The sequence below is a fragment of the Macaca nemestrina genome, chromosome 20 (assembly GCF_043159975.1).
Source record: "Macaca nemestrina isolate mMacNem1 chromosome 20, mMacNem.hap1, whole genome shotgun sequence".
In the NCBI taxonomy this organism is placed as follows: domain Eukaryota; kingdom Metazoa; phylum Chordata; class Mammalia; order Primates; family Cercopithecidae; genus Macaca; species Macaca nemestrina.
The window spans coordinates 17,191,522-17,213,535 of record NC_092144.1 but is presented as its reverse complement, the minus strand read 5'-3'; the positions used below and the strand labels follow the sequence as shown (position 1 = coordinate 17,213,535).

The following is a 22,014-nucleotide window of genomic DNA, read 5'->3' as shown; positions in this document are numbered from 1 at the left end:
GTTGGCCAGGCTTGTCTCGAATTCCTGATCTCAGGTGATTCGCCCACCTTGGCCTCCCAAAGTGCTGGGATTACAGGCATGAGCCACTGCACCCAGCCCTGACCACTGCAACTTCTGGGGGTACCTCCTTCCCCTGCTCGCCCTCCTGGGTCTGAGCAATTTGCTCAGCCCACACAGCCTCATAGGCCCATCTCCCAGCTGCCCTTCCTCTGTTCTTAAGGGCTGGCTAAGCTCTAGGAAGCCAGAACTAAGTTCAAATCCCACTCCACCCTTCCCAGGCGTGCAGTCTCCGACGGGACGCTTGCTCACACCCACTCCAATCCACCTGCTCACTGCAGCCTCCAGGCCTTTCCCGGCCCAGTGCCTTCCTCCTCCCTCTGCGATGAGATCTGACTCATCCCCCACTAAGGAAGAAATCCTCCACTGGGAAGCCTGCCCAGGATTCATCACAGAAGGATTTGGCCCAGATGCCTCCTCTGTAGGAATAACACCACAGCCGTCAGCATTTCCTGACCCCAAACACAGCATGGAACCCCCAGTGAAGTCCTAGGGCCCACCCTGAACTAGAATCACAGGAGGCAGACAGCCTCCAGCTCTTCTCTGGCTCTGCCCCTGAAGTGTGGCCAACACCTCCACTTCCACCTTTCTGAGCGTGTGCAGGGGATAGCGGAGCAGGTCCCTCACTGGACAAGTGGCACAGTCAAGGAGGGGTGCTGGCAGGAGCCGATGAGGTACAGCTGGCAGTAGGAAGGAGTGCGCTGTTGGGGCTCTTGTCTTTTCTAGCTATGGTCCCAGTGCTGTTCACAACAGGTCCCCAAAGCTCTTCCCTCTCCCCCGTCTCCGCCCACCTCTCCCCACCCACTCACTTAGGCTTCAAGTGCCTCACTGCAGCCTTGCCGCCACCTTTATTGGGCACTCAGCTCTGAGGCTCTACACACACGCGCTGGGGGATGGGAGGGGGTGGGGTGTCACTTGGGGCAGGGATCCTCTGGCGGGAGGATGGGTGGCTGGTGATAACAGCATGGCCCCGGGGCCTGACGCCTTGGCCCCCCCCGGAACGCTCTGTGACCCTTGAAGCTGACCTGGCGTAAGGGCGTGCAGAGTCGTGACCTGGACCACCCGTGGGTGAACTGGCTCCCCCAGTTCTGGGCTCACTTGGGGGCATTGAAGGGCACAGCCCGCTGGTTCATGGGGTTGTCAGGAGAGCGGAGCCACTCCTTCTTGAGCAGCTGTTTCAGCTGCGACAGCCGCATGTTGGGGTTCTCTTGTTTGAGCCGCGGCAGCTGGGCTTCCTCAAAGGCTGTGAAGGCTGCCCGCATGCGTCTTTCTGGGTGCCGGTCGGCCGCCTCCTCCGCCACGCTGAGTGGGGATGGACATGCATGTCAGGGGGCCTTGGGCGCAGCCTCGCCCCGAAAAGCCCGGCCCCGCCCCCCGGTAGCCCCGCCCCCTCGGAGGTCTTAGGTCCCGCCCCCAGAGGACCAGCTCCACCCCTGGGAAGCCCCAGGCCCCGCCCCGTTACCTGAGCACCGCGATGGCGTCCTCGATGGTGCGGGCCTCCATGCTGCCCTCCTCCAGCACGCGGCGGTTCACGTTCTCCTCCAGCGGCACCTCCAGATGGCTCTTGGCTTTCTCGGCTGGGCGGGTGGGTGGGTGACAGAGACAGAGAGAGATAAGCAAAGATGCACAGTTCCAAGGAGATGAGATAGAGACTGGCAGGAGAAGCTAGGGGCGGGAGGAAGGCGGGAGAGATGAGGGGGTATGGAACCGACTTGATCTGGTAAGCCCTCTTGGGAGAGGTCCCACCCTCCCGGCACCCAGTTCTCTGCCTTCCTTTGCGGCAGCCCTGCAAACAAGAGGACCCCAGGGGGCCCAAGCCCAGAGGTCGTCTGTGCTCACGGCCAGGCTTACCAGGAGGCGGCCTACCCACCCACCCTGCACCACGCAGAGCCCTGGCAGCTTCTCTGCAGGCCAGGAGGGGGTCTAATGGACTCAAAGTCCACTGCCTCTGCAGTGGGCAAAAGTGCAGCTCCAGAGCGGGATGCCGCCCCACCTGTGTCCGGGGCCTCCCTGAGCTGATGGTCTCGGCGCAGCGTGTCCTCGATCTGGGCCCGGGTGACCTTGCTGGACGTGGCCACCCGCGGCGCCTTGCCGCCCTTGAGCTTGGAGTCCTCCTCCTCCAGCAGGCGCTGCGTTTCCTTCTTACGTTCCAGCTGGTCGAGGCGCCGCTTCTCCTTCTCCTCCTGCAGGGGCCGCGTGCATGGTCAGGCAGAGGACCCCACACCCCCGCGGCACCCACTAGCCTGGGGTTCGAATTTTCATCTCAGCCAATAAAGATTTAGACTCTCTGCTGGGTGCAGGGGACATGCCAGGAACAAGATGGGTCCTGGTGCTGCCCTGGGCGGGGGATGTGAGGCCAGCAGGGGAACCTTGGACAGGGCGGGTGGGTGGCTCTTGAAGAAGTGACGCTCCTGGGTCCAAAGAGGGCCGGCCAAGGGGGAGAGCGGGGGAACAGGGGCGTCCTTAGAGGCAGGGGTACTAGTACAAAGGCGCCGAGGCAGCAGCCATTTGTTATAACAGGAACAGCTTGGAGGCTGGAGTGGGAGTGAAGGGGGCGGGGGAAGAGGTTGGGAGGGAGATGGCTGGGCCATGCGGAGCCTCTGGAGGCCAGGGAGGGGTTCATGTTGGATTCTAAGAGCGGTGGGAGGCCTGGACCCGTTTCAGGCTAGGGCAGGGGCTCTGTCCTTATGAGTCGGGCAGCACTGTCCACTTTTCCCTGACGTGGGTCACTGAAGCTGAAACTGATCCCACATCGGCCACCCAGGGAAGCCCTGATGCTCGCTGGATGAGGGACATCTGGGCTAGGGGACTTGCCCTTGCCCTGTCCTGCACCTACCCCAGGGGGCCGAGTGAGCCCATGGTTTATATATAGTGCTGCTGGAAGCTCAGGGCAGTACTCTGCCCGCTGCCTGGCACTCCCGCAGGGCCCTGGTCTTGGACACCCTTGCCTGCCCGCTCACTGCTTGAGACTCCACCATCTGACTCTCACACCTTCAGCCTTCCCAGGGATGATCCCCACACCCACAGTGTCCCCCTGGGACACTACCACTGCGTCTCCAGATAGATTTGACAGAAGGAAATGTCACAGAATAGGGGTAGACGCACCTAAGACAGCGCCAGGGCCTGACCCCCACCCCCACCTGCACAGCAGGAAAGTTGGAGGGGGTGTTAAAGTCAAGGATGTTAGAGTGCACAAACAGCTCCCACTGCTGTGCTGAGGAGGCTGTTTCTCCCTCGGTCAGAGGCAATGTCCTGAGGCTCCCTGACTGACGCATGTCACACACACATTCTGATTCAGACAAGGCCCTGCCTGAGGCTTTTTTTTTTTTTTTTTCCTGAGACAAAGTCTTTCTCTGTCAGCCAGGCTGGAGTGCAGAGGTGCGATCTCGGCTCACTGCAACCTCTGCCTCCTGAGTTCAAGCAATTCTCATGCCTCAGTCTCCCAAATAGCTAGGATCACAGGTGCCCACCACCACGCCTGGCTAACCTTTTGTAATTTTAGTAGAGACGGGATTTCACCATGTTGCCCAGGCTGGTCTCGAACTCCTGACCTCAAGTGATCTGCCTGCCTTGGCCTCGCAAAGTGCTGGGATTACATGTGTGAGCCCCTGTGCCTGGCCAATGCACGATGTTTGAAGTGAGGAGAGGTATCACTGGTGGGGGACAGACCAGGATGGGTATGAGGGAAACTCACGGGGCTGGGAATGTTCTAGAGAGCAGGGGTTGACAAACTGTAGCCAACTGCCTGCTTTGGTAAATGTTTTCTTTTTTTTTTTTTTTTGAGACAGAGTCTCGCACTGTGGCCCAGGCTGGAGTGCCGTGGTGCGACCTCAGCCCACTGCAACCTCCGCCTCCCAGGTTCAACTGATTCTCCTGCCTTAGCCTCTGGAATAGCTGGGATTACAGGTGCCCGCCGCCATGCCTAGCTAATTTTTTGTACTTTTAGTAGACATGGGGTTTCACCATGTTGGCCAGGCTCGTCTCGAACGCCTGACCTCGCGATCCACCTGTCTTGACCTCCCAAAGTATTGGAATTACAGGCAAGAGCCACCATGCCTGGCCCCTTTGGTAAAGTTTTATGGGCACGCAGCCATACCTATTTGCTAACCTACTGTCAGTGGTGGCCTTCATGCTCAATGATAGGGTCTAGTGGCTTCCTGTCTGACCCCTAACTGAAGACTAAGCTATTCACCACCTGGCCCCAACTGCCTGTCCAACCCTCTCTATACCTTGTCCCGGGTACATGCAATACAGGTGTGCTCAGAGGTACATGCTCTCTGACCTACACTCCTAGGACAGGCACGCTTTGCTGTCCCTTAATCAAACCTCTTAACAGGCCAGAGGCAGTGGCTCACGCATGTAATTCCAGCATTTTGGGAGGCTGAGGTGGGCGGATCACTTGAGGTAAGGAGTTGGAGACCAGCCTGGGCAACATGGTGAAACCCCATCTCTGCTAAAAATACAAAAATTATCCAGGCGTGGTGCCATGCCTGTAATCCCAGCTACTTGGGAGGCTGAGGCAAAAGAATCGCTTGGACCTAGGAGGCGGAGGTTGCAGTGAACTGAGATCACACCACTGTACTCCAGCCTGGGCGACAGAAACTGTCTAAAAAAACCGAAAAACCAAACAAACAAACAAAACAAGGCCAGGTGCGGTGGCTCACACCTCTAATCCCAGCACTTTGGGAGGCCAAGGTGGACGGATCACTTGAGGCCAGGAGTTTGAGGCCAGCCTGACCAACATGATGAAACCCCGTCTCTACTAAAAATTAGCCTGGTTTGGTGGCACACACCTGTAATCCCAGCTACTCAGGAGGCTGAGGCAAGAGAGTGGTTTGAACCTGGGAGGCAGAGGTTGCAGTGAGCCAAAGTCGCACCACTGCACTCCAGCCTGTGTGATAGAGTGAAACTGCCTCAAAAAAAAAAAAAAAAAAAAAACGCTTAACAAACTAGAAGGTGCCAGTCTGGCTCCAGCTCTTCCTCATAGCCATGTGATCTGGGCTTTCTGCCTTCTCTGCCTGTTTCCTCCCAGAGGATGGGGCCAACACCAGTGGCCAAGATGCAGGCCACGGGGAGGGCTAGGCCAATGATCCTGACTCTATGGGCGGAAAGGTCTCTGGATTCTCTGTCTGGATACTGGATCTTTTTATTTTTTTATTTTATTATTATTATCATTATTATTTTTTTGAGACGGAGTCTTGCTGTGTCGCCCAGGCTAGAGTGCAGTGGCGCAATCTCAGCTTACTGCAAGCTCCGCCTCCCGGGTTCACGCCATTCTCCTGCCTCAGCCTCCCAAGTAGCTGGGACTACAGGCGCTCGTCACCACGCCCGGCTAATTGTTTTGTTTTTAGTAGAGAGGGGGTTTCACCTTGTCAGCCAAGATGGTCTTGATCTCCTGACCTCGTGATCCACCCACCTCGGCCTCCCAAAGTGCTAGGATTACAGGCGTGAGCCACCACGCCCAGCCTTATTTTATTTTTTTGAGACAGACTCTTGCTCTGTTGCCCAGGCTGGAGTGCAATGGCACGATCCTGGCTCACTGCAACCTCCGCCTCCTAGGTACAAGCGATTCTTGTGCCTCAGCCTCCCGAGTGGCTGGAACTACAGGTGTGTGCCACCACGCCCGGCTAATTTTTATATTTTTAGTAGAAATGGGGTTTCACCATGTTGGCCAGGATGGTCTCAAACTCCTGACCTCAGGTGATCTGCCTGTCTCGGCCTCCCAAAGTGCTGGGATTACAGGCGTCAGCCCCCGCACCCGGATGGATACTGGATCTTTGACATCATTTTTCCTTTTGAGTTTTCAACCTTCCTATAGTGTCAAAATTTTGATGATCCCCCCACCCCAAACTATAAATATCTTCATGGACCCAGTGCAGCAGGGTGGGTAGGGGTGGGGCTGGAAGAAAGCCAGGGACAGTCAGTGTGTGCTAAAAACAAGGCAGGATCTACCCCTTCACAGAAAGGTGATGGAAGGCCAGGCGCAGTGGCTCATACCTGTAATCCCAGCACTTTGGGAGGCTGAGGTGGGAGGACTGCTTGAGCCCAGGAGTCTGAGACCAACTTGGACAACACAGTGAGATGACCCCCCTTCTCTACACAAAATACAAACAATAGCTGGGCATGGTGGTGCATGCCTGTAGTCTCAGCTGCTTGGGAGGCTGAGGCAGGAGGCTTGCTTGAGTTCGGGAGGTCAAGACTGCATTGAGCTGTGATCATGCCACTGCACTCCAGTCTGGGCGACAGAGCAAGACCGTCTTTAAAAAAAATATATATATATATATATATATGACAGGTAAAGCAGGTGGAAATGTCCAGATTCCCCCCAAGAACTGGGCATGTTGTCTGGAGAGCAGCCCCTAAGCTGGGGGGTTGCTTAGGGAGCCGGTGTCTCAGCTACCCCAGGGGTGGAAACCAGGAGCTGTGGCTAGCATGGGTCACTGGCGCCACCTACTGGGCCAAGCAGATCAGCATCAGCCCTAAACCACAATCCAGACACCAATGAAGCAAGCACTATGTGCTTGGCCCTGGGCTTTTTGATGGATCTCGGGTCACGTTCTCATTCTGTTGCCCAAGCTGGAATGCAGTAACACGATCATAGCTTACTGCAGCCCTGACCTCCCAGGCTCAAGTGATCCTCTCACCTCAGCCTCCCAAGTAGCTGGGACGACAGGCATGCACTACCATGAATGGCTAATTTTTACATGTTTTGTGGAGATGGGGTCTTGCTATGTTGCCCAGGCTGGCCTCAAGCAATCCTCTCACCCCAGCCTCCCAGAGTACTGAGATTACAGGCATGAGCCAGCACACCAAACCATGGCTTTTAAAAAATAAACACCTGGGCCGGACGCAGGGGCTCACACCTATGATCCCAGCACTTTGGGAGACTGAGGCAGGCAGATCACCTGAGGTTGGGAGTTTGAGACCAGTCTGACCAACATGGAGAAACCCCATATCTACTAAAAATACAAAATTAGGCCGGGTGCGGTGGCTCACGCCTGTAATCCCAGCACTTTGGGAGGCCGAGACGGGCGGATCATGAGGTCAGGAGATTGAGACCATCCTGACTAACATGGTGAAACCCCGTCTCTACTAAAAATACAAAAAAAAATTAGCCTGGCGCGGTGGCGGGTGCCTGTAGTCCCAGCTACACAGGAGGCTGAGGCAGGAGAATGGTGTGAACTCGGGAGGCGGAGCTTGCAGTGAGTGGAGATCACACCACTGCACTCCAGCCTGGCCGACAGAGCGAGACTCCATCTCAAATAAATAAATAAATAAATAAAAATAAAAAATAAAAAAAATAAAAATAAAAATACAAAATTAGCTGGGTGTGATGGTGCATGCCTGTAATTCCAGATACTCAGGAGGCTGAGGCAGGAGAATTGCTTGAACCCGGGAGGTGGAGGTTGCAGTGAGCCGAAATTGGGCCACTGCACTCTAGCCTGGGCAACAGAGCGAGACTCCGTCTCAACAACAACAAAATAAACACCTAGAAGAACCTGTGGACCTGGGTCAGCAGGTTGGAAACGGGGGCCTGATCACAGCGTTTCTCTGTCTCGGCACTGCTGATTTCTGGGGCTGGCTCGTTCTTTGCTGTGGGGGCGTCCTGTGCATTCTAGGGTGTCAGCATCTCTGGCCTCCACCTTCTAGATGCCAGCAACACGCCCTCTCCCCGAGTTATGACAACCAAACACATCTCCAGGTGTTGCCAAGCGTCCTCAGGGGCACAGTGGCTCCATCGTGAGAATGACCATCTAGCCTAACCCTGGCATTACTCAAAGGAGAAAAACGTCCACAGAGAGCAATGACAGCCTCACTGTCCACAAACAAGCAAGATCGTGCCACCCCAGGGCCTTTGCACACACCATTTCCTCTGCCTCCCTCCCCTCTGCCATTTCCAGTGCCTCTGGTGTTTTGTTTTTTGTTTTCTGAGTCAGTGTCTCACTCTGTTGCCCAGATTGGAGTGCAATGGCACGATCTCAGCTCACTGCAACCTCCGCCTCCCAGGTTCAAGCAATTCTCCTGCCTCAGCCTCCCAAGTAGCTGGGATTACAGGAGCGTGCCACCACACCCAGCTAATTTTTGTATTTTGAATAGAGTCAGGGTTTCACCATGTTGGCCAGACTGGTCTTGAACTCCTGACCTCAGGTGATCTGCCCACCTCGGCCTCCCAAAGTGCTGGGATTACAGGCATGAGGCACAGCGCCCGGCCTCTTTTTTTTTTTTTTTTTTGAGATGGAATCTCGCTCTGTTGCCCATGCTGGAATGCAGCAGGGAGATCTCGGCTCACTGCAAACCTGCGCCTCCCAGTTCAAGCAATTCTCCTGCCTCAGCCTCCAGAGTAGCTAGGACTATAAGTGTGCACCACCATGCAGTTAATTTTTGTATTTTTAGTAGAGACGGGGTTTCACCATGTTGGCCAGGCTGGTCTTGAACTCCTGACCTCAGGTGATCTGCCCACCTTGGCCTCCCAAAGTGCTGGGATGACAGGCGTGAGCCACCGTGCCCAGTCCCTTCTGGCCTTTCAGACCAAAGCTCAGAGGGGCCTCTTGCTATTCACCCACATTGACATAAGGACCACTGGCCTCGGCCACAGGGCACACAGGCCACGGGGACTTGGGGCACACGCACCTTGCGCTGCTCCTTCCTCATGACGTGTTTGTCGTCGTCCTTCCAGTAGGCATCCTCCAGCTCCTTCTGCTTCTTGGCATCAGCGGCCGCCTTGGCCTCTGCCCTCCGTGCCCGGGCCGCTGCCGACTTGGTGTTCTCACCCTGGAACTTCTTGGGCATCCCTCAGCAGGCTGTGGGAAGAGGATGGGGGCAGGGGAGCAGGGGCTGGTGGGGACATCGGCACTCAGTACCCCCAGACTCACACCTGGGCAGCCAGGACCCTCCTGGGGCCTCCATGGCCTTCTCTGTATAAAACAAGGGCTTTGGACTTAGCGCTCTCCTTGTAAAAGTTTATTAAGGCAAAATTCACATCATGACACCAAATGAGCTCATTTGGGCCGGGTCTGGTGGCTCACACTCGTAATCCCAGCACTTTGGAAGGCCGAGGTGGGCGGATCACTTGCGGTCAGGAGTTCGAGACTAGCCTGGCCAACACAGCAACACCCCACCTCCACTAAAACTACAAAAATTAGCTGGACATGGTGGTGCGCACCTGTATTCCCATCCAGTCAGGAGGCTGAGGCAGGAGAATAGCTTGAACCCAGGAGGTGGAGGTTGAAGTGAGCCAAGATCATGCCACTGCACTCCAGCCTGGGCGATAGAACAAGACTCCGTCTCAATGAAAGGAAAAAAAACTAATTTAAAGGTGTACAATTCAGGCCGGGCGCGGTGGCTCACGCCTGTAATCCCAGCACTTTGGGAGGCCAAGGTGGGCAGATTACCTGAGGTCAGGAGTTCAAAACCAGCCTGGTTAACAGGGTGAAACCCCGTGTCAACTAAAAATAAAAAAATTAGCTGGGTGTGATGGTGGGCACCTTTTTTTTTTTTTGAGATGGAGTCTCGCTGTCGCCCAGGCTGGAGTGCAGTGGCCGGATCTCAGCTCACTGCAAGCTCCGCCTCCCGGGTTTACGCCATTCTCCTGCCTCAGCCTCCCGAGTAGCTGGGACTACAGGCACCCACCACCTCGCCCGGCTAGTTTTTTGTATTTTTTAGTAGAGACGGGGTTTCACCGTGTTAGCCAGGATGGTCTCGATCTCCTGACCTCGTGATCTGCCCATCTCGGCCTCCCAAAGTGCTGGGATTACAGATGGTGGGCACCTTTAATCCCAGCTACTTGGGAGGCTGAGGCAGGAGAATTGCTTGAACCTGAGAAGCAGAGGCTGCAGTGAGCCGAGATTGTGCAACTGCACTCCAGCCTGAGTGGCAGAATGAGACTGCCTCTCAAAAAAATAAATAAATAAGAGCTGGGTGTGGTGGCGCATGCCTGTAATCCCAGCTACTCAGGAGGCTGAGGCAGGAGAATCACTTGAACCCAGGAGGCGGAGGTTGCAATGAGCTGAGATCACACCACTGCACTCCAGGCTGGGCAACAGAGCGAGACCCCATCTCAAAAAAAAAAAAAAAAGGTGTACAATTCAGTGTTTAAGTATATTCACAGCGTTGTACAAATACCACCTCTGTCTAGTTGCAGAACACTTGCATCCCCCCAAACGAAGCCACATCGCCATCAGCAGTCACTCCCTGTTCCTCCTCCCCTAGCCCCTGGCAATCACCAATCTGCTTTGTTTCTATGTCTTTGCCTGTTCTGGACATTTCAGTCCATATCAACGGAATCATAGGCTGGGTGCGATAGCTCACGTTTGTAATCCCCATGCTTTGGGAGGCTGAGGCAGGAGGATTGCTTGAGGCCAGGAGTTCAAGACCAGCCTGGGCAACAGAGCAAGACTCCATCTCTACAAAATAAAAAATAGGCACAGTGGCTTGTGCCTGTAGTTCCAGCTACTTAGGAGGCTGAGGTGGAAGGATCACCTGAGCGTAGGAGGCTGAGGCCACAGTGAGCTGATTGTGCCGCTGCACTCCAGCCTGGGCAACAGAACATGACCCCGTCTATTAAAAGGAAAAAAAAAAAAAAAAAGGAAATGAGGCACCAATACATGACACAATGTGGTTGAACCTCAACAACACGATGCTGAGTGAAAGAAGCCAGACACAAAAGGCCACACAGTGTGAGAGTACATTTATTCATTTATTTTGGAGACAGGGTCTTACTCTGTCGCCCAGGCTGGAGTGCAGTGGCGAGATCTCGGCTTACTGCAGTCTTGACCTCCTGGGCTCAAGAGATCCTACCACCTGAGCCTCCTAAGTAGCTGTGACTATAGGTGCAGGCCACCATGCCTAGATTTTTTTTTTTTTTTTTTTTTTAGGCAGGGTCTATGTTGCCAGGGCTGGCCTTGAACTCCTGGGCTCAAGTGATCCTCCTGCCTGGGCCTTCCAAAGTGCTGGGATTACAGGCCTGAGCCGCTGCGCCTGGCCCTTCTTTCCTTTTTATGGCTGAATACTCCTCCACTGCATGGATACGCCACATTTTGTTTGTCCATTTGTCTACAGCTAGACATCTGGGCTATTTCCACAGTGGGGATCTTTTTTTGTTTTGTTTTGAGACAGAGTTTCGCTCTTTCACCCAGGCTGGAGTGCAGTGGCGCAATCTCCGCCCACTGCAACCTCCACCTCCCGGGTTCAAGCAATTCTCCTGCTTCAGCCTTCCGAGTAGCTGGGATTACAGGTGCCCGCCACCACGCCTGGCTAATTTTTGTATTTTTACAGAGATGGGGTTTCATCATGTTGGCCAGGCTGGTCTTGAACTCCTGACTTCAGGTGATCCACCCGCCTTGGCCTCCCAAAGTGCTAGGATTACAGGTGTGAGCCACCGCGCCTGGCCCCATCAGGTCTCTTGCAAGTCATGCTTTTGTGACCATGTGGCAGTCTGTGTGGGGTCCCTCCCCTGTCTGCCCCCGGGAGACTTCAGTCCCCAAATTTCCTAGGGCTGGGTGAACAATAAAGCCACCATAAATTGCCCGCGATGGCTTGGGGTCTGCATCGCTGGGAGATGTTATAACAATCCTAAAGCTTCGGGCCCCTGGGCACCTGGTCCCTATCTGGTGTGAGGCCCACGTGAGAAGCCAGGGAATGACAAGGCACACACAAATGGTAGGCACCACCGTTCACCAAATGTCTGGCCCTTGGTGAAGTGCTTTACAAGGACCAAAACAATGGAATGTCCCCAAAACCTTAAACGTGGGGACTGTCATTTATCCCCATTCTAAAGAGGGGAAGCCGAGGTCTCTGGCCAGGACACACAGGGCTGAACCTGGAGCCTTATCTCAAAAGTCTGTTTTCAGGTGAAGCGGGGGAAGGCCACCAGCTGAGAAATTAATAGCACTCCACCAGGGTGCTGAGGATGCCAGCGCTGTGCCATCCAGGGCATGAGACTCAGCACTCTTCTTATTTTATTTTCAGATGGAGTCTTGCTCTGTCACCCAGGCTGGAGTGCAGTGGCACGATCTCAGCTCACTGCAACCTCCACCTCCTGGGTTCAAGTGATCCTCCCGCCTCTGCCTCCCCTGTAGCAGGGACTACAGGCATGTGCCACCATGCCTATCTGATTTTTGTATTTTTAGTAGAGATGGGGTTTCACCATGTCGGCCAGGCTGGTCTCAAACTCTTGACCTCAAGTGACCCGCTTGCCTCGGCCTTCCAAAGAGCTGGATTACAGGCATAAACCACAGTGCCTGGCAATTTCTGCTGTTTAATCCACCCAGTCTGTGGTATTAGTTATGACAGTCCAAGCTGACAAATACAGACACTCTTCTGTGTGTGGTAAACACTCACTCACACACACCACGTCACTCAACAAATATGTACTGGGCACCTAATACGTGTGCGATGCTGGGGAAAGAGGTGGCACAAATGAGCTTCCTGCCTGCATGGGACTCCCAGACAAGAGCCACCACATGCAGTCAGAGTCCTAACAAGGGCACACAGGGCGCTGGGGAAGCCCAGAGAGGGCTTCTGACCCAGCCTGGGTCAAAGGGCTTCCTAGAGGAGACAACTAAGGAAAAGTCTGAATGAGTGGGGGAGATCCCAGCCTGCACGGGGGATGCAGGAGATAGGCTGGAAAAAGGGGCGATTTGTATTCCAGGGAGAAGGGAAGGTGTGGAGGGCGTTAGACCCGGGAGGCCCAATCTGTGGGTCACACAAGCCCTCTGGGGTTGTTGATGAGGTGGACTCCCCTGATGGCAGGAGCTGGGAGCCCAGGCGGGACCCAGGGATTGGCTCAGGCTGGGCGAGGGGCACACTTAGGAGGGAATCAAGATCCACGGGGATCAAGACCCCACGGATGTGAAGGTAAAAGAACAGAATACGAAGATCAACAATGCCTCCTCCAAGCAGCCCTCCCGGCTATCCCTTCTGAGGTTCCCCACCACTAATCCCCCTACAAGAGGCCGGAGTCGTCCGCACCCAACTCTGTCCCTCTCGAGACCGGAAGCTGCCCTGGGACAGTCCGGGACCAGGGGGCCTCGAACACTACGCTGTCGCGTCGGGCTTCAGTCGTCTGGTCTGGAAATGGGCATCGCCCCCAATTAGGTGTGGTTCAGACTGGATGCCGGAAGTGCTCCCGCCTCCCAGCATCCCTCCTCCAGCCTTCCCAGGGGATGGTCCCAGGCCAAGCAGCCCCCGCCCCGCGCCTTTGCCCCCCGAACCCAGGTTCCGCTCGCGCCGCAGGCGCTCGTACCTCCTTACCCCAGCGCCGGCCCGGTCGCGCCTCCGTGACGTCACCGCGGGGCCTGCGCGCTGAGCTCCTGGCGGCGCGCGCTCATTGCGCCTCGGTACCGCCACCATCTTGGTAAAGGAAAGGATGGCTGGGCCTCGGACCCAAGCCAGGGTAGTCATCCACTTCTTTGTCTCTTCAAAAAGAGGACACTTAATACGCCCTCATTCCCTACGTTCGCTTTATATATTGACGAACCAGGAGGGGCCGGCAGAGGCGAAAATCTAGAACATTGCCTTTACCAAGATGGCCGATGCCCGGACGAAAGATGGCAGCTGCGATTACACACGTGGACTGGCGGTTTCAGCCAGGAGCTGCCCGGCCGCCAGAGCGCGCCCGCGGTCCGTGAGGGGAGGTGGACCCGACGACAGAGCCCTGTGGAAGCCTCTCCGTAGCTCTTTGCAATGCCTTAGCGCTTTAAAATTGCTTTCCTAGTCCTGAGTCTCTGCGACCCACTTGTGACTCTGGGGTGGAACTGGGAGAGGGGAGATAAATGGGGCAGAGAAATTAACACACACCAAGCAGGCCAGGTAGGGAAACTGAGGTTCAGAGAGACCAGGAATTGAGTTTGGCCAAAATGTAACCGCCAGTAGGCTCATAACCGCGAGTAGGCTCAAATTCCGTCTCTTGCTCCTGTAAAGGTAAACTGAGGCTGGAGCCAAACCGGGAACAAAGACACAAGGCAAATGGCAGTAAGAATAGCCTTTTATTAGGGCTTGCCGGCGAGGTTCCTCGGTCCAAAGGCGTGGGCCGAGGAAGTCGCGCTGAGGGAGGAGGGTAGGGGCTTTTTATAGCCCGAGAGGTAGGGAAGCTGGTTGTGCAAACAGGGCCTGGGGGATCTTGAAACTACTAGGGCTGGAGTTGAGTAAGGGTCATGAGGAAGGGGTCTTTGGAAACTGTCAACCGAAATTGCTGTTTACCAACTTGCGGAATGCAGGTGAGCTGCAGGTCATGGGGGAGTGTGGTTGCCTAGCCAGAACTCTGACGTATGTAAGTCTGCGGGTGTGTACAAGGGTGAAGGGAGTCTTTAACAAAAGGCCTGCCACGCCGGGTAACGCCGCCATGTTGGGTCTAGATTCCTGCCTAACAACTCCTGCCAGTGCCTCCCCCTGGATTGCTGACCCGCTCCCCACTTTTGCAATATTATTTATTAATTTTATTTAGAAATTAGGTTTGGGGCGCTAATTTGTCTTAGGCACTATACTTTAGATTTTGTGCATTTACTATTTCTCAGTGTCCTCATCAGTAAAAATGGCGGTATTAGGTGTCTAAGGATGGTTACACTGGATCTGACTGTGGAGAGGGAAAAGCAAATGCTTTTGGGGCAGTTTGGGTAGGAGTAGTTGACCACAGAGTCCATTCCCTAAAAGGCATCCCCTCAGTGACCCCGCAGGGACCTAAATCCTAGTGCGCGATGCACCTCCCCTGCTCTAACACCTCCCCTGGGTTCTCATTGTCCCATAAGACTCCTCCCACCTCCAACCCCATCTCCCTTGTCCTCCCTCTCATCCTTCCGTTAGCTCTCAGCTCAGGTCGCACCAGCCCGGTCTTACAAATTGCCAGGCGCAGTCTTGCCTCAGGGAGTTCCCCCAGGAATTTCCCAGGTTTTTCCATAGCCAGCTTCCTCCCTCCCTTCAGGCCTTACCCTAAATATCCCTTCCTCAGAGAGATTCTCCCAGATCCCCCCACCCCCGCCACCAGGCAAAATGGACACGTCCTTCTCCAGGCTTCTTTCTTTCTCCTTCCTTCCTTCCTTCCCTCCTTCCCTCCCTCCTTCCTTCCTTCCTTCCTTCCTTCCTTCCTTCCTTCCTTCCTTCCTTCCTTCCTTCCTTCCTTCCTTCCTTCTTTCCTTCCCTCCCTCCCTCCCTCCCTCCCTCCTTCCTTCCTTCCCTCCCTCCCTCCCTCCCTCCTTCCTTCCTTCTTTTTTTTTTGAGACACGGTCTTGCTCTGTCTTCCAGGCTGGAGTTCAGTGGCGCAATCTAGGCTCACTGCAACCTCCGCCTCCCGGGTTCAAGCGATTCTTCTGCTCCTGCCTCAGCCTCCCAAGTAGCTGGGAATACAGGCATGTGCCACTGCGCCCGGCTAATTTTTTTTTTTTTTTTTTTTAGTAGAGACGGAGTTTCACCCATGTGGGCCAGGCTGGTCTTGAACTCCTGACCTCAGGTGATCCAACCGCCTCAGCCTCCCAAAGTGCTGGGATTACAGGTGTGAGCCACCACACCCGGCCCCTCTTTCTTTTTTTTCTTTTGTAATATCAAGTTGCTTTAACATTTTGTGGACCTGTTTAGTTTTGGTCTCCCCCATGGCTTCGATGTCCAGAGGTGAAGTTCGTTTGGCCCTTAGAAGAAGAGGCTCAATATAACCATGTATTGTCAGTGTTGAGGGAGGCGTTGGAAGGTGCCAAAGGCATCTTAATTAACCTTCCACTGATAAAGAACCAGGCCTGTCACGCCTTCCCGACCAGGCTTGTCACACTTTCCTAAGTGTGATAAGATAGCCTCTTCCTTCATATTGACATAACTTAGGGGTGTAGATCAAGTGAATTTCAATCCAGAACAAGCCACGTCTTCAGCAAGGTGACTTCTGGTGTCTCCAGGGCACCCCGCCACGGAGTGCAGTGCCCAGAACCGTACAGCTTCTATTGTTCTAACATTCTGTAACTTTTAGATGTGCGCGTTCTCAAGTATTGAAGTCCTACTGTGCGCCACAGCTGGTACCACACAGCAGGATGAGACAGAAAGGGCTCTGGTTGCAGGGGGCTCAAAGTCGGAAAATCACATGAAAGATTATTATCCTGGCTGGTCGCGGTGGCTCATGCCTGGGATCCCAACCCTTTGGAAGGCTAAGATGGGAGGATCGCTTGAGGCCAGCCTGGGCAACATGATGAGACCCCATCTCTACAGAAAATAAAAATATTTGCTGGGCATGGTGGCATGTTCATCCTCCCATTCAAGAGTCTCACTTGAGCCCAGAAGTTGGAGGCTGTAGTGAGCTATGATAGCGCCACTGCACTCCAGCCAGCCCGGGCAAAGGAGCCTGTCTCTTAAAAAATAATAATAGGCCGGGCGCGGTGGCTCAAGCCTGTAATCCCAGCACTTTGGGAGGCCGAGACGGGCGGATCACAAGGTCAGGAGATCGAGACCATCCTGGCTAACACGGTGAAACCCCGTCTCTACTAAAAAATACAAAAACCTAGCCGGGCGAGGTGGCGGGCGTCTGTAGTCCCAGCTACTCGGGAGGCTGAGGCAGGAGAATGGCGTGAACCCGGGAGGCGGAGCTTGCAGTGAGCTGAGATCCGGCCACTGCACTCCAGTCTGGGTGACAAAGCGAGACTCTGTCTCAACAACAACAAAAATAATAATAATAATAATAAAGGCCAGGCATAGTGGCTCACGCCTGTAATCCTAGCACTTTGGGAGGCCGAGCTGGGCAGATCACCTAAGGTCAGGAGTTCGAGACCTGCCTGACCAACATGGCGAAACCCTGTCTTTACTAAAAACACAAAAATTAGCTGGGCTTGGTGGTGCATGCCTGTAATCCCAGCTACTTGGGAGGCTGAGGCAGGAGAATCACTTGACCCCAGGAGGCAGAGGTTGCAATGAGCCAAGATCATGCCATCACACTCCAGCCTGGGCTACAGAGCATGACTCCATCTCAAAATAAATAAATAATAATAATAAAGGTCAGGCATTGTAGCTCATGCCTATAATCCCAGCACTTCAGGAGGCTGAGGTGGGCAGATCACTTGAGGTCAGGAGTCCAAGACCAGCCTGGCTAACATGGTGAAACCCCATCTAAAAATTACCCAGGCGTGGTGGCATGTGCCTGTAATCCCAGCTACTTGGGAGGCTGAGGCAGGAGAATCACTTGAACCTGGGAGGCGGAGGTTGCAGTGAGCTGAGATCATGCTACTGCACTCCAGCCTGGGTGATAGAGTAACACTCTGTCTCAAAAGTAATAACAATAATAATAATAATAATGATGATCCTAATCGTGACTAAAAGATGTGCCTGGGGTTGAAACAGGGTTGTGGAGGCCCACAGCCTGGGTGATCAAAGAGGGCTTCTCAGAGGTGCTGTTATTTAAACAAAGCTCTGAAGCTTCAGAAGGAAAGAGTTGAATGAAAAAGAGAGGGAAAGGTGTTCTGGGCAGAGGGAACAGCATATGCAAAGGTGAGGAGGTGAATATAAAGTGAGGAAGAAACAAGTAGCCCTGGACCACTGTCAGCTAGCAGTTGGCCTGGCAGTCACAGCTAAGCTGTGGAGTTTTTGATTGACGAAACCAATTTCATGGAATGTCCACATCAGACAGGGACACTCAGACCAGTGACACTTGGCCATAGAAAAACAAAACCCTTCCGTAATCGAGTCTTAGCACAGGTGAATACAAGAGCATTGTCCAAACCACAAAAATGGCCAAACCTCCCCATCTCCTGGCCAAAGGGTGTGACTGCTAGTTTTCGCCAATTCCCAGCAGGTTCCCCTGCCTTCTAGGTAAAAGGATTATTAAAGGCCAGGCGCCGTGGCTCACGCCTGTAATCCCAGCACTTTGGGAGGCTGAGGCAGGCAGATCATGAGGTCAGGAGATTGAAATCATCCTGGCTAACACAGTGAAACCCCATCTCTACTAAAAATACAAAATTAGCCGGGCATGGTGGTGGGCGCCTGTAGTCCCAGCTACTCGGGAGGCTGAGGCAGGAGAATGGCGTGAACCCGGGAGGCGGAGCTTGCAGTGAGCCGAGATCGAGCCACAGCACTCCAGCCTGGGCGACAGAGCGAGACTCCATCTCAGAAAAAAAAAAAAAAAAAGATTATTAAAATATTTAGAGAATTGTCCCCACTAGCTGTTTGCAGGCAATCCAAGGCAGAATCCCACTCCCTTGAACTCTCCTCAAATCACCCCACAGTTGCCCTAGTTCTGTAACATGCTCTTTCTCACTTTCTCTTTCTGAGATAGACAGAACCCCTTCCGGTGTTTCTTCCTTCAATGCATTAATCCATAAACCCAGCTGGGTTTCACTGCAGCTGTTTTTCTGGTGGTATTTGACATCAACAGGACTGGACGTCCTACTGAGATTGGGCTGAGACCCTCCCTGCCACCAATCAGTAACCTGGACTCGGCAAAAGTGCGCACATCTGAGGTCGGGCGCGGTGGCTCATGCCTGTAATCCCAGCACTTTGGGAGGTCAAGGCAGGCAGGTCACCTGAGGTCAGGAGTTGAAGACCAACCTGGCCAACAGTGTGAAACCCTGTCTCTACTAAAAATACAAAAAGTGGCTGGGCGTGGTAGTGTGCGCCTGTAATCCCAGCTACTCGGGAGGCTGAGGCAGGAGGATTGCTTGAACCCGGGAGGCAGAGGTTACAATGAGCTGAGATCCGGCCACTGAACTCCAGCCTGGGTGGTAGAGCAAGACTCTGTCTCAAAAAAAAAAAAAAAAAAAAAAAAAAAAGTGTGCACGTCTGAGACCTTTGTGTCTCTATCTGCTTAAGGTGATTCTGCCTGTGGCTGGAAGGTAAGTTAATGCTGAATGGAGTTTCGGTTATGATCTCATTAGGGCCCTTCCACGCAGGGTTTATTTCATTTGCTATTCTAGGAATGAGTTTCTCCGGGGTTTTTTTTTGGTTTTCTGATCAGTCACTCTGTTCCTTGGTTAAATTGTTTTCTCTCTGGATACCTCCTCCTGTGGTCTGTCTCTTGTGCAGGCCTGTATGAGTTTCTGGTGGCTGCAGTAGCAAATGACCACAAACTAGTGGTTTTGAGAACAACAGAAATTGGCTGGGTGCGGTGGCTTATGCCTGTAATCCCAGCACTTTGAAAGGCCGAGGAAGGTGGATCTCCTGAGGTCAGGAGTTCGAGACTAGCCTGACCAACATGGTGAAACCCTATCTTTACTAAAAATACAAAAATTAGCCAGGTGTGGTGGTGTATGCCTGTAATCCCAGCTACTCAGGGGGCTGAGGCAGAAGAATCTCTTGAACCTGGGAGGCAGAGGTTGCAGTGAGCCAAGATAGTGCCACTGCATTGCAGCCTGGGAGACAGAGCAAGACTCTGTCTCAAAAAAAAAAAAAAGCCGGGCGCAGTGGCTCAAGCCTGTAATCCCAGCACTCGGAGGCTGAGGCAGGAGAATGGCGTGAACCCGGGAGGCGGAGCTTGCAGTGAGCTGAGATCTGGCCACTGCACTCCAGCCTGGGCGACAGAGCGAGACTCCGTCTCAAAAAAAAAAAAAAAAAAAAAAAAAAAAAAGGAAACAATGCAAATCAATTCTCTCATAGTCCTGGAGGCTTTAAGTCTAAAATCAAGGTCTCACTTTGTTGCCCAGGGAGGAGTGGAGTCGTGCAATCTTGGCTCACTGCAGCCTTGACCTCCTGGGCTCAAGTGATCCTCCTGCCTCAGCCTCCCAAGTAGCTGGAACTACAGGCCTCACCGCCAAGTCCAGCTAATTTTTTTTTTTTGAGATGGAGTCTCACTCTGTCACCAGGCTGGAGTACAGTGCTGCGATCTTGGCTCACTGCAACCTCCGCCTCCTGGGTTGAAGTGATTCTCCTTGTCCTCAGTGGGAGATACCAATGGAGAGGGACATGTTTGGTTTTGGTTTTGGTTTTTTGAGACAGGATCTGCCTCCATCACCCAGGTTGGAGTGCCGTAGTGTGATCATGGCTCACTGCAACCTCTGCCTCCCGGGCTCAAGCAGTTCTCCTGCCTCAGCCTCCCGAGTAACTGGGACTACAGGTGTGCACCACCACGCCCAGCTAATTTTTGTATTTTTAGCAGAGGTGGGGTTTCACCATGTTGGCCAGGATGATCTTGATCTCTCGACCTCGTGATTCACCCGTCTCAGCCTCCCAGAGTGCTGGGATTACAGGTGTGAGCCACTGCGCCTGGCCAATTTTTGTATATTTTTTTAATTTTTATTTTTTACCGGTCATCTTTTATTTGGAGGTTAATTCCCATTAGGACATGAAAGGATTCAGCAACGATCGAGATTGTGTTCCTCACGGAGGGGCTCGGGCCGAGGTCATGGGGTCAAGGGGTGGTGCAGAGTGTGTCCTCTTCAGTGGTATTTGCGGAGCCGCTCGTGCTTGAGATGCTTGTAGGAAAGGCAGTAGTTGAAGAGCACGTAGCATGCCAGCACCATGGTAATCCCCGAGATGCTCCCCTCCTCACGTCAATGTACTTGTTGTAGTACTGGTAGTAACCTCTTCGAAATGCTCTGAAAATGCTACTAGGGCTGAAGTCCCACATCAAGATCCAGCTTGGCAGCTCCCCCAGTTTGACCTCCAGAAGTTTCTTGTCCTTCACTGGTACAACTGACGCCATCTTGGAGCCCTGGTGTCCACTGTCAATTTTTGTATTTTTTGTAGAGACGAGGTCTCACCTTGTTGCCCAGGCTGGTCTCGAATCCTGGGCTCAAGTGATCCTCCTGCCTTGACCTCCCCAAGTGCTGGGATTGCATTGTGGATCCATCGGGGAAATGTAGATAGAGGGAGGACAGGTCTAGACTCAGTAAGTCACCCTTGAGTCAATGATGATGGCCAAAGTGTTCCAAAGATCTCCTTGGACCACTGTCCTTTGGGAAACTTTTCACCATTTCAAAATCTTTTTTTTTTTTGAGACGGAGTCTCGCTGTGTCGCCCAGGCTGGAGTGCAGTGGCCGGATCTCAGCTCACTGCAAACTCTGCCTCCCGGGTTTTTATGCCATTCTCCTGCCTCAGCCTCCCGAGTAGCCGGGACTACAGGCGCCCGCCACCTCGCCCGGCTAGTTTTTTGTATTTTTTAGTAGAGACGGGGTTTCACCGTGTTAGCCAGGATGGTCTCGAACTCCTGACCTCGTGATCCGCCCGTCTCGGCCTCCCAAAGTGCTGGGATTACAGGCTTGAGCCACCGCGCCTGGCCTCAAAATCTTATAAGGAAGCTGTGCACAGTGTTGTGCACCTGTAGTCCCAGTTACTCAGGAGGCTGAGGCAGGAGAATCGCTTGAGCCCGGGAGGCAGAGGTTGCAGTGAGCCATGATCACACTATGGCACTCCAACCTGGGTGACAGAGCCGGATCCTGTCTCAAAAAAACAAAATGTGTCTCTCTCCAATGGTACCTCCCACTGGGGACAATTTAGAATTTGAGTGGCCACTGTGAGACTTTTCCACTGGAGAGGAGACTTTTAATGGAAAGATCAAATTCTCATGAGGCGATCATCTGTTGTGCTATTTATTTATTTATTTGAGACAGGGTCTCACTCTGCTGCTCAGGCTGGAGTGCAGTAGTGCAATCACAGCTTACTGCAGCCTCGACCTCCCAGGCTCTAGCAGTCCTCCTGCCTCAGCCTCCCGAGTAGCTCGGACTACAGGTGTGTACCATCACACCCGGCTACCTGAAACGTTTTTTTAAAAATTGCAATAGGGTCTCGCTCTGTTGCTCAGGCTGGTCTCAAACTGCTGGGCTCAAGAGATCCTCCCCCTTTGGCCTCCCAAAGTGCTGGGACTACAAGTGTGAGCCACCATGCCCAATTAATTTTTGTATTTTTAGTAGAGACGGGTTTTTGCCATGTTGGCCAGGCTAGTCTCGAACTTGGGACCTCAGGTGATCTGCCCGTCTCAGCCTCCCAAAGTGCTAGGATTACAAGTGTGAGCCACCGCACCTGGCCAATTGTCTTTTGAAGGTCCAATTTTTATGTTTGTCTGGA

The 22,014-nt window shown here is 53.6% G+C and overlaps 1 protein-coding gene and 1 pseudogene across 5 annotated transcripts; both read right to left on the bottom strand.

Annotated features, from left to right (window-relative positions):
• Positions 1-886: 886 nt before the first annotated feature.
• LOC105489248 (coiled-coil domain containing 124) lies at positions 887-13,353 on the bottom strand. Of its 5 annotated transcripts, none has more exons than XM_071085924.1 (5): positions 13,301-13,353; positions 8,689-8,858; positions 2,051-2,240; positions 1,520-1,634; positions 887-1,359 (listed from the first exon to the last, which is right to left on the bottom strand). In XM_071085924.1, exons 2-5 carry the CDS (start codon positions 8,845-8,847, stop codon positions 1,152-1,154), a joined length of 672 nt encoding a protein of 223 aa, XP_070942025.1. In that variant the 5' UTR covers positions 8,848-8,858; positions 13,301-13,353; the 3' UTR covers positions 887-1,151. The 5 variants fall into 5 exon arrangements, with proteins under 5 accessions (XP_070942025.1, XP_070942027.1, XP_070942026.1 ...); XM_071085926.1 differs by having other exon boundaries at positions 13,309-13,328; XM_071085925.1 differs by lacking the exon at positions 13,301-13,353 and adding an exon at positions 13,027-13,180.
• A 7,016-nt stretch (positions 13,354-20,369) lies between these two features.
• LOC139360470 (ATP synthase subunit f, mitochondrial pseudogene) lies at positions 20,370-20,665 on the bottom strand (annotated as a pseudogene).
• Between the last annotated feature and the right edge of the window lie 1,349 nt (positions 20,666-22,014).

Coding starts and splice junctions, on each gene's coding strand:
- LOC105489248 (XM_071085924.1), bottom strand. CDS start 8,847: ATGCCCAAGAAGTTCCAGGGTGAGAACACCAAGTCGGCAGCGGCCCGG. Junction 2,241..8,688: donor TGAGGAAGGAGCAGCGCAAG/GTGCGTGTGCCC, acceptor CGGCCCCTGCAG/GAGGAGAAGGAGAAGCGGCG. Junction 1,360..1,519: donor GACGCCATCGCGGTGCTCAG/GTAACGGGGCGG, acceptor ATCCCCACTCAG/CGTGGCGGAGGAGGCGGCCG.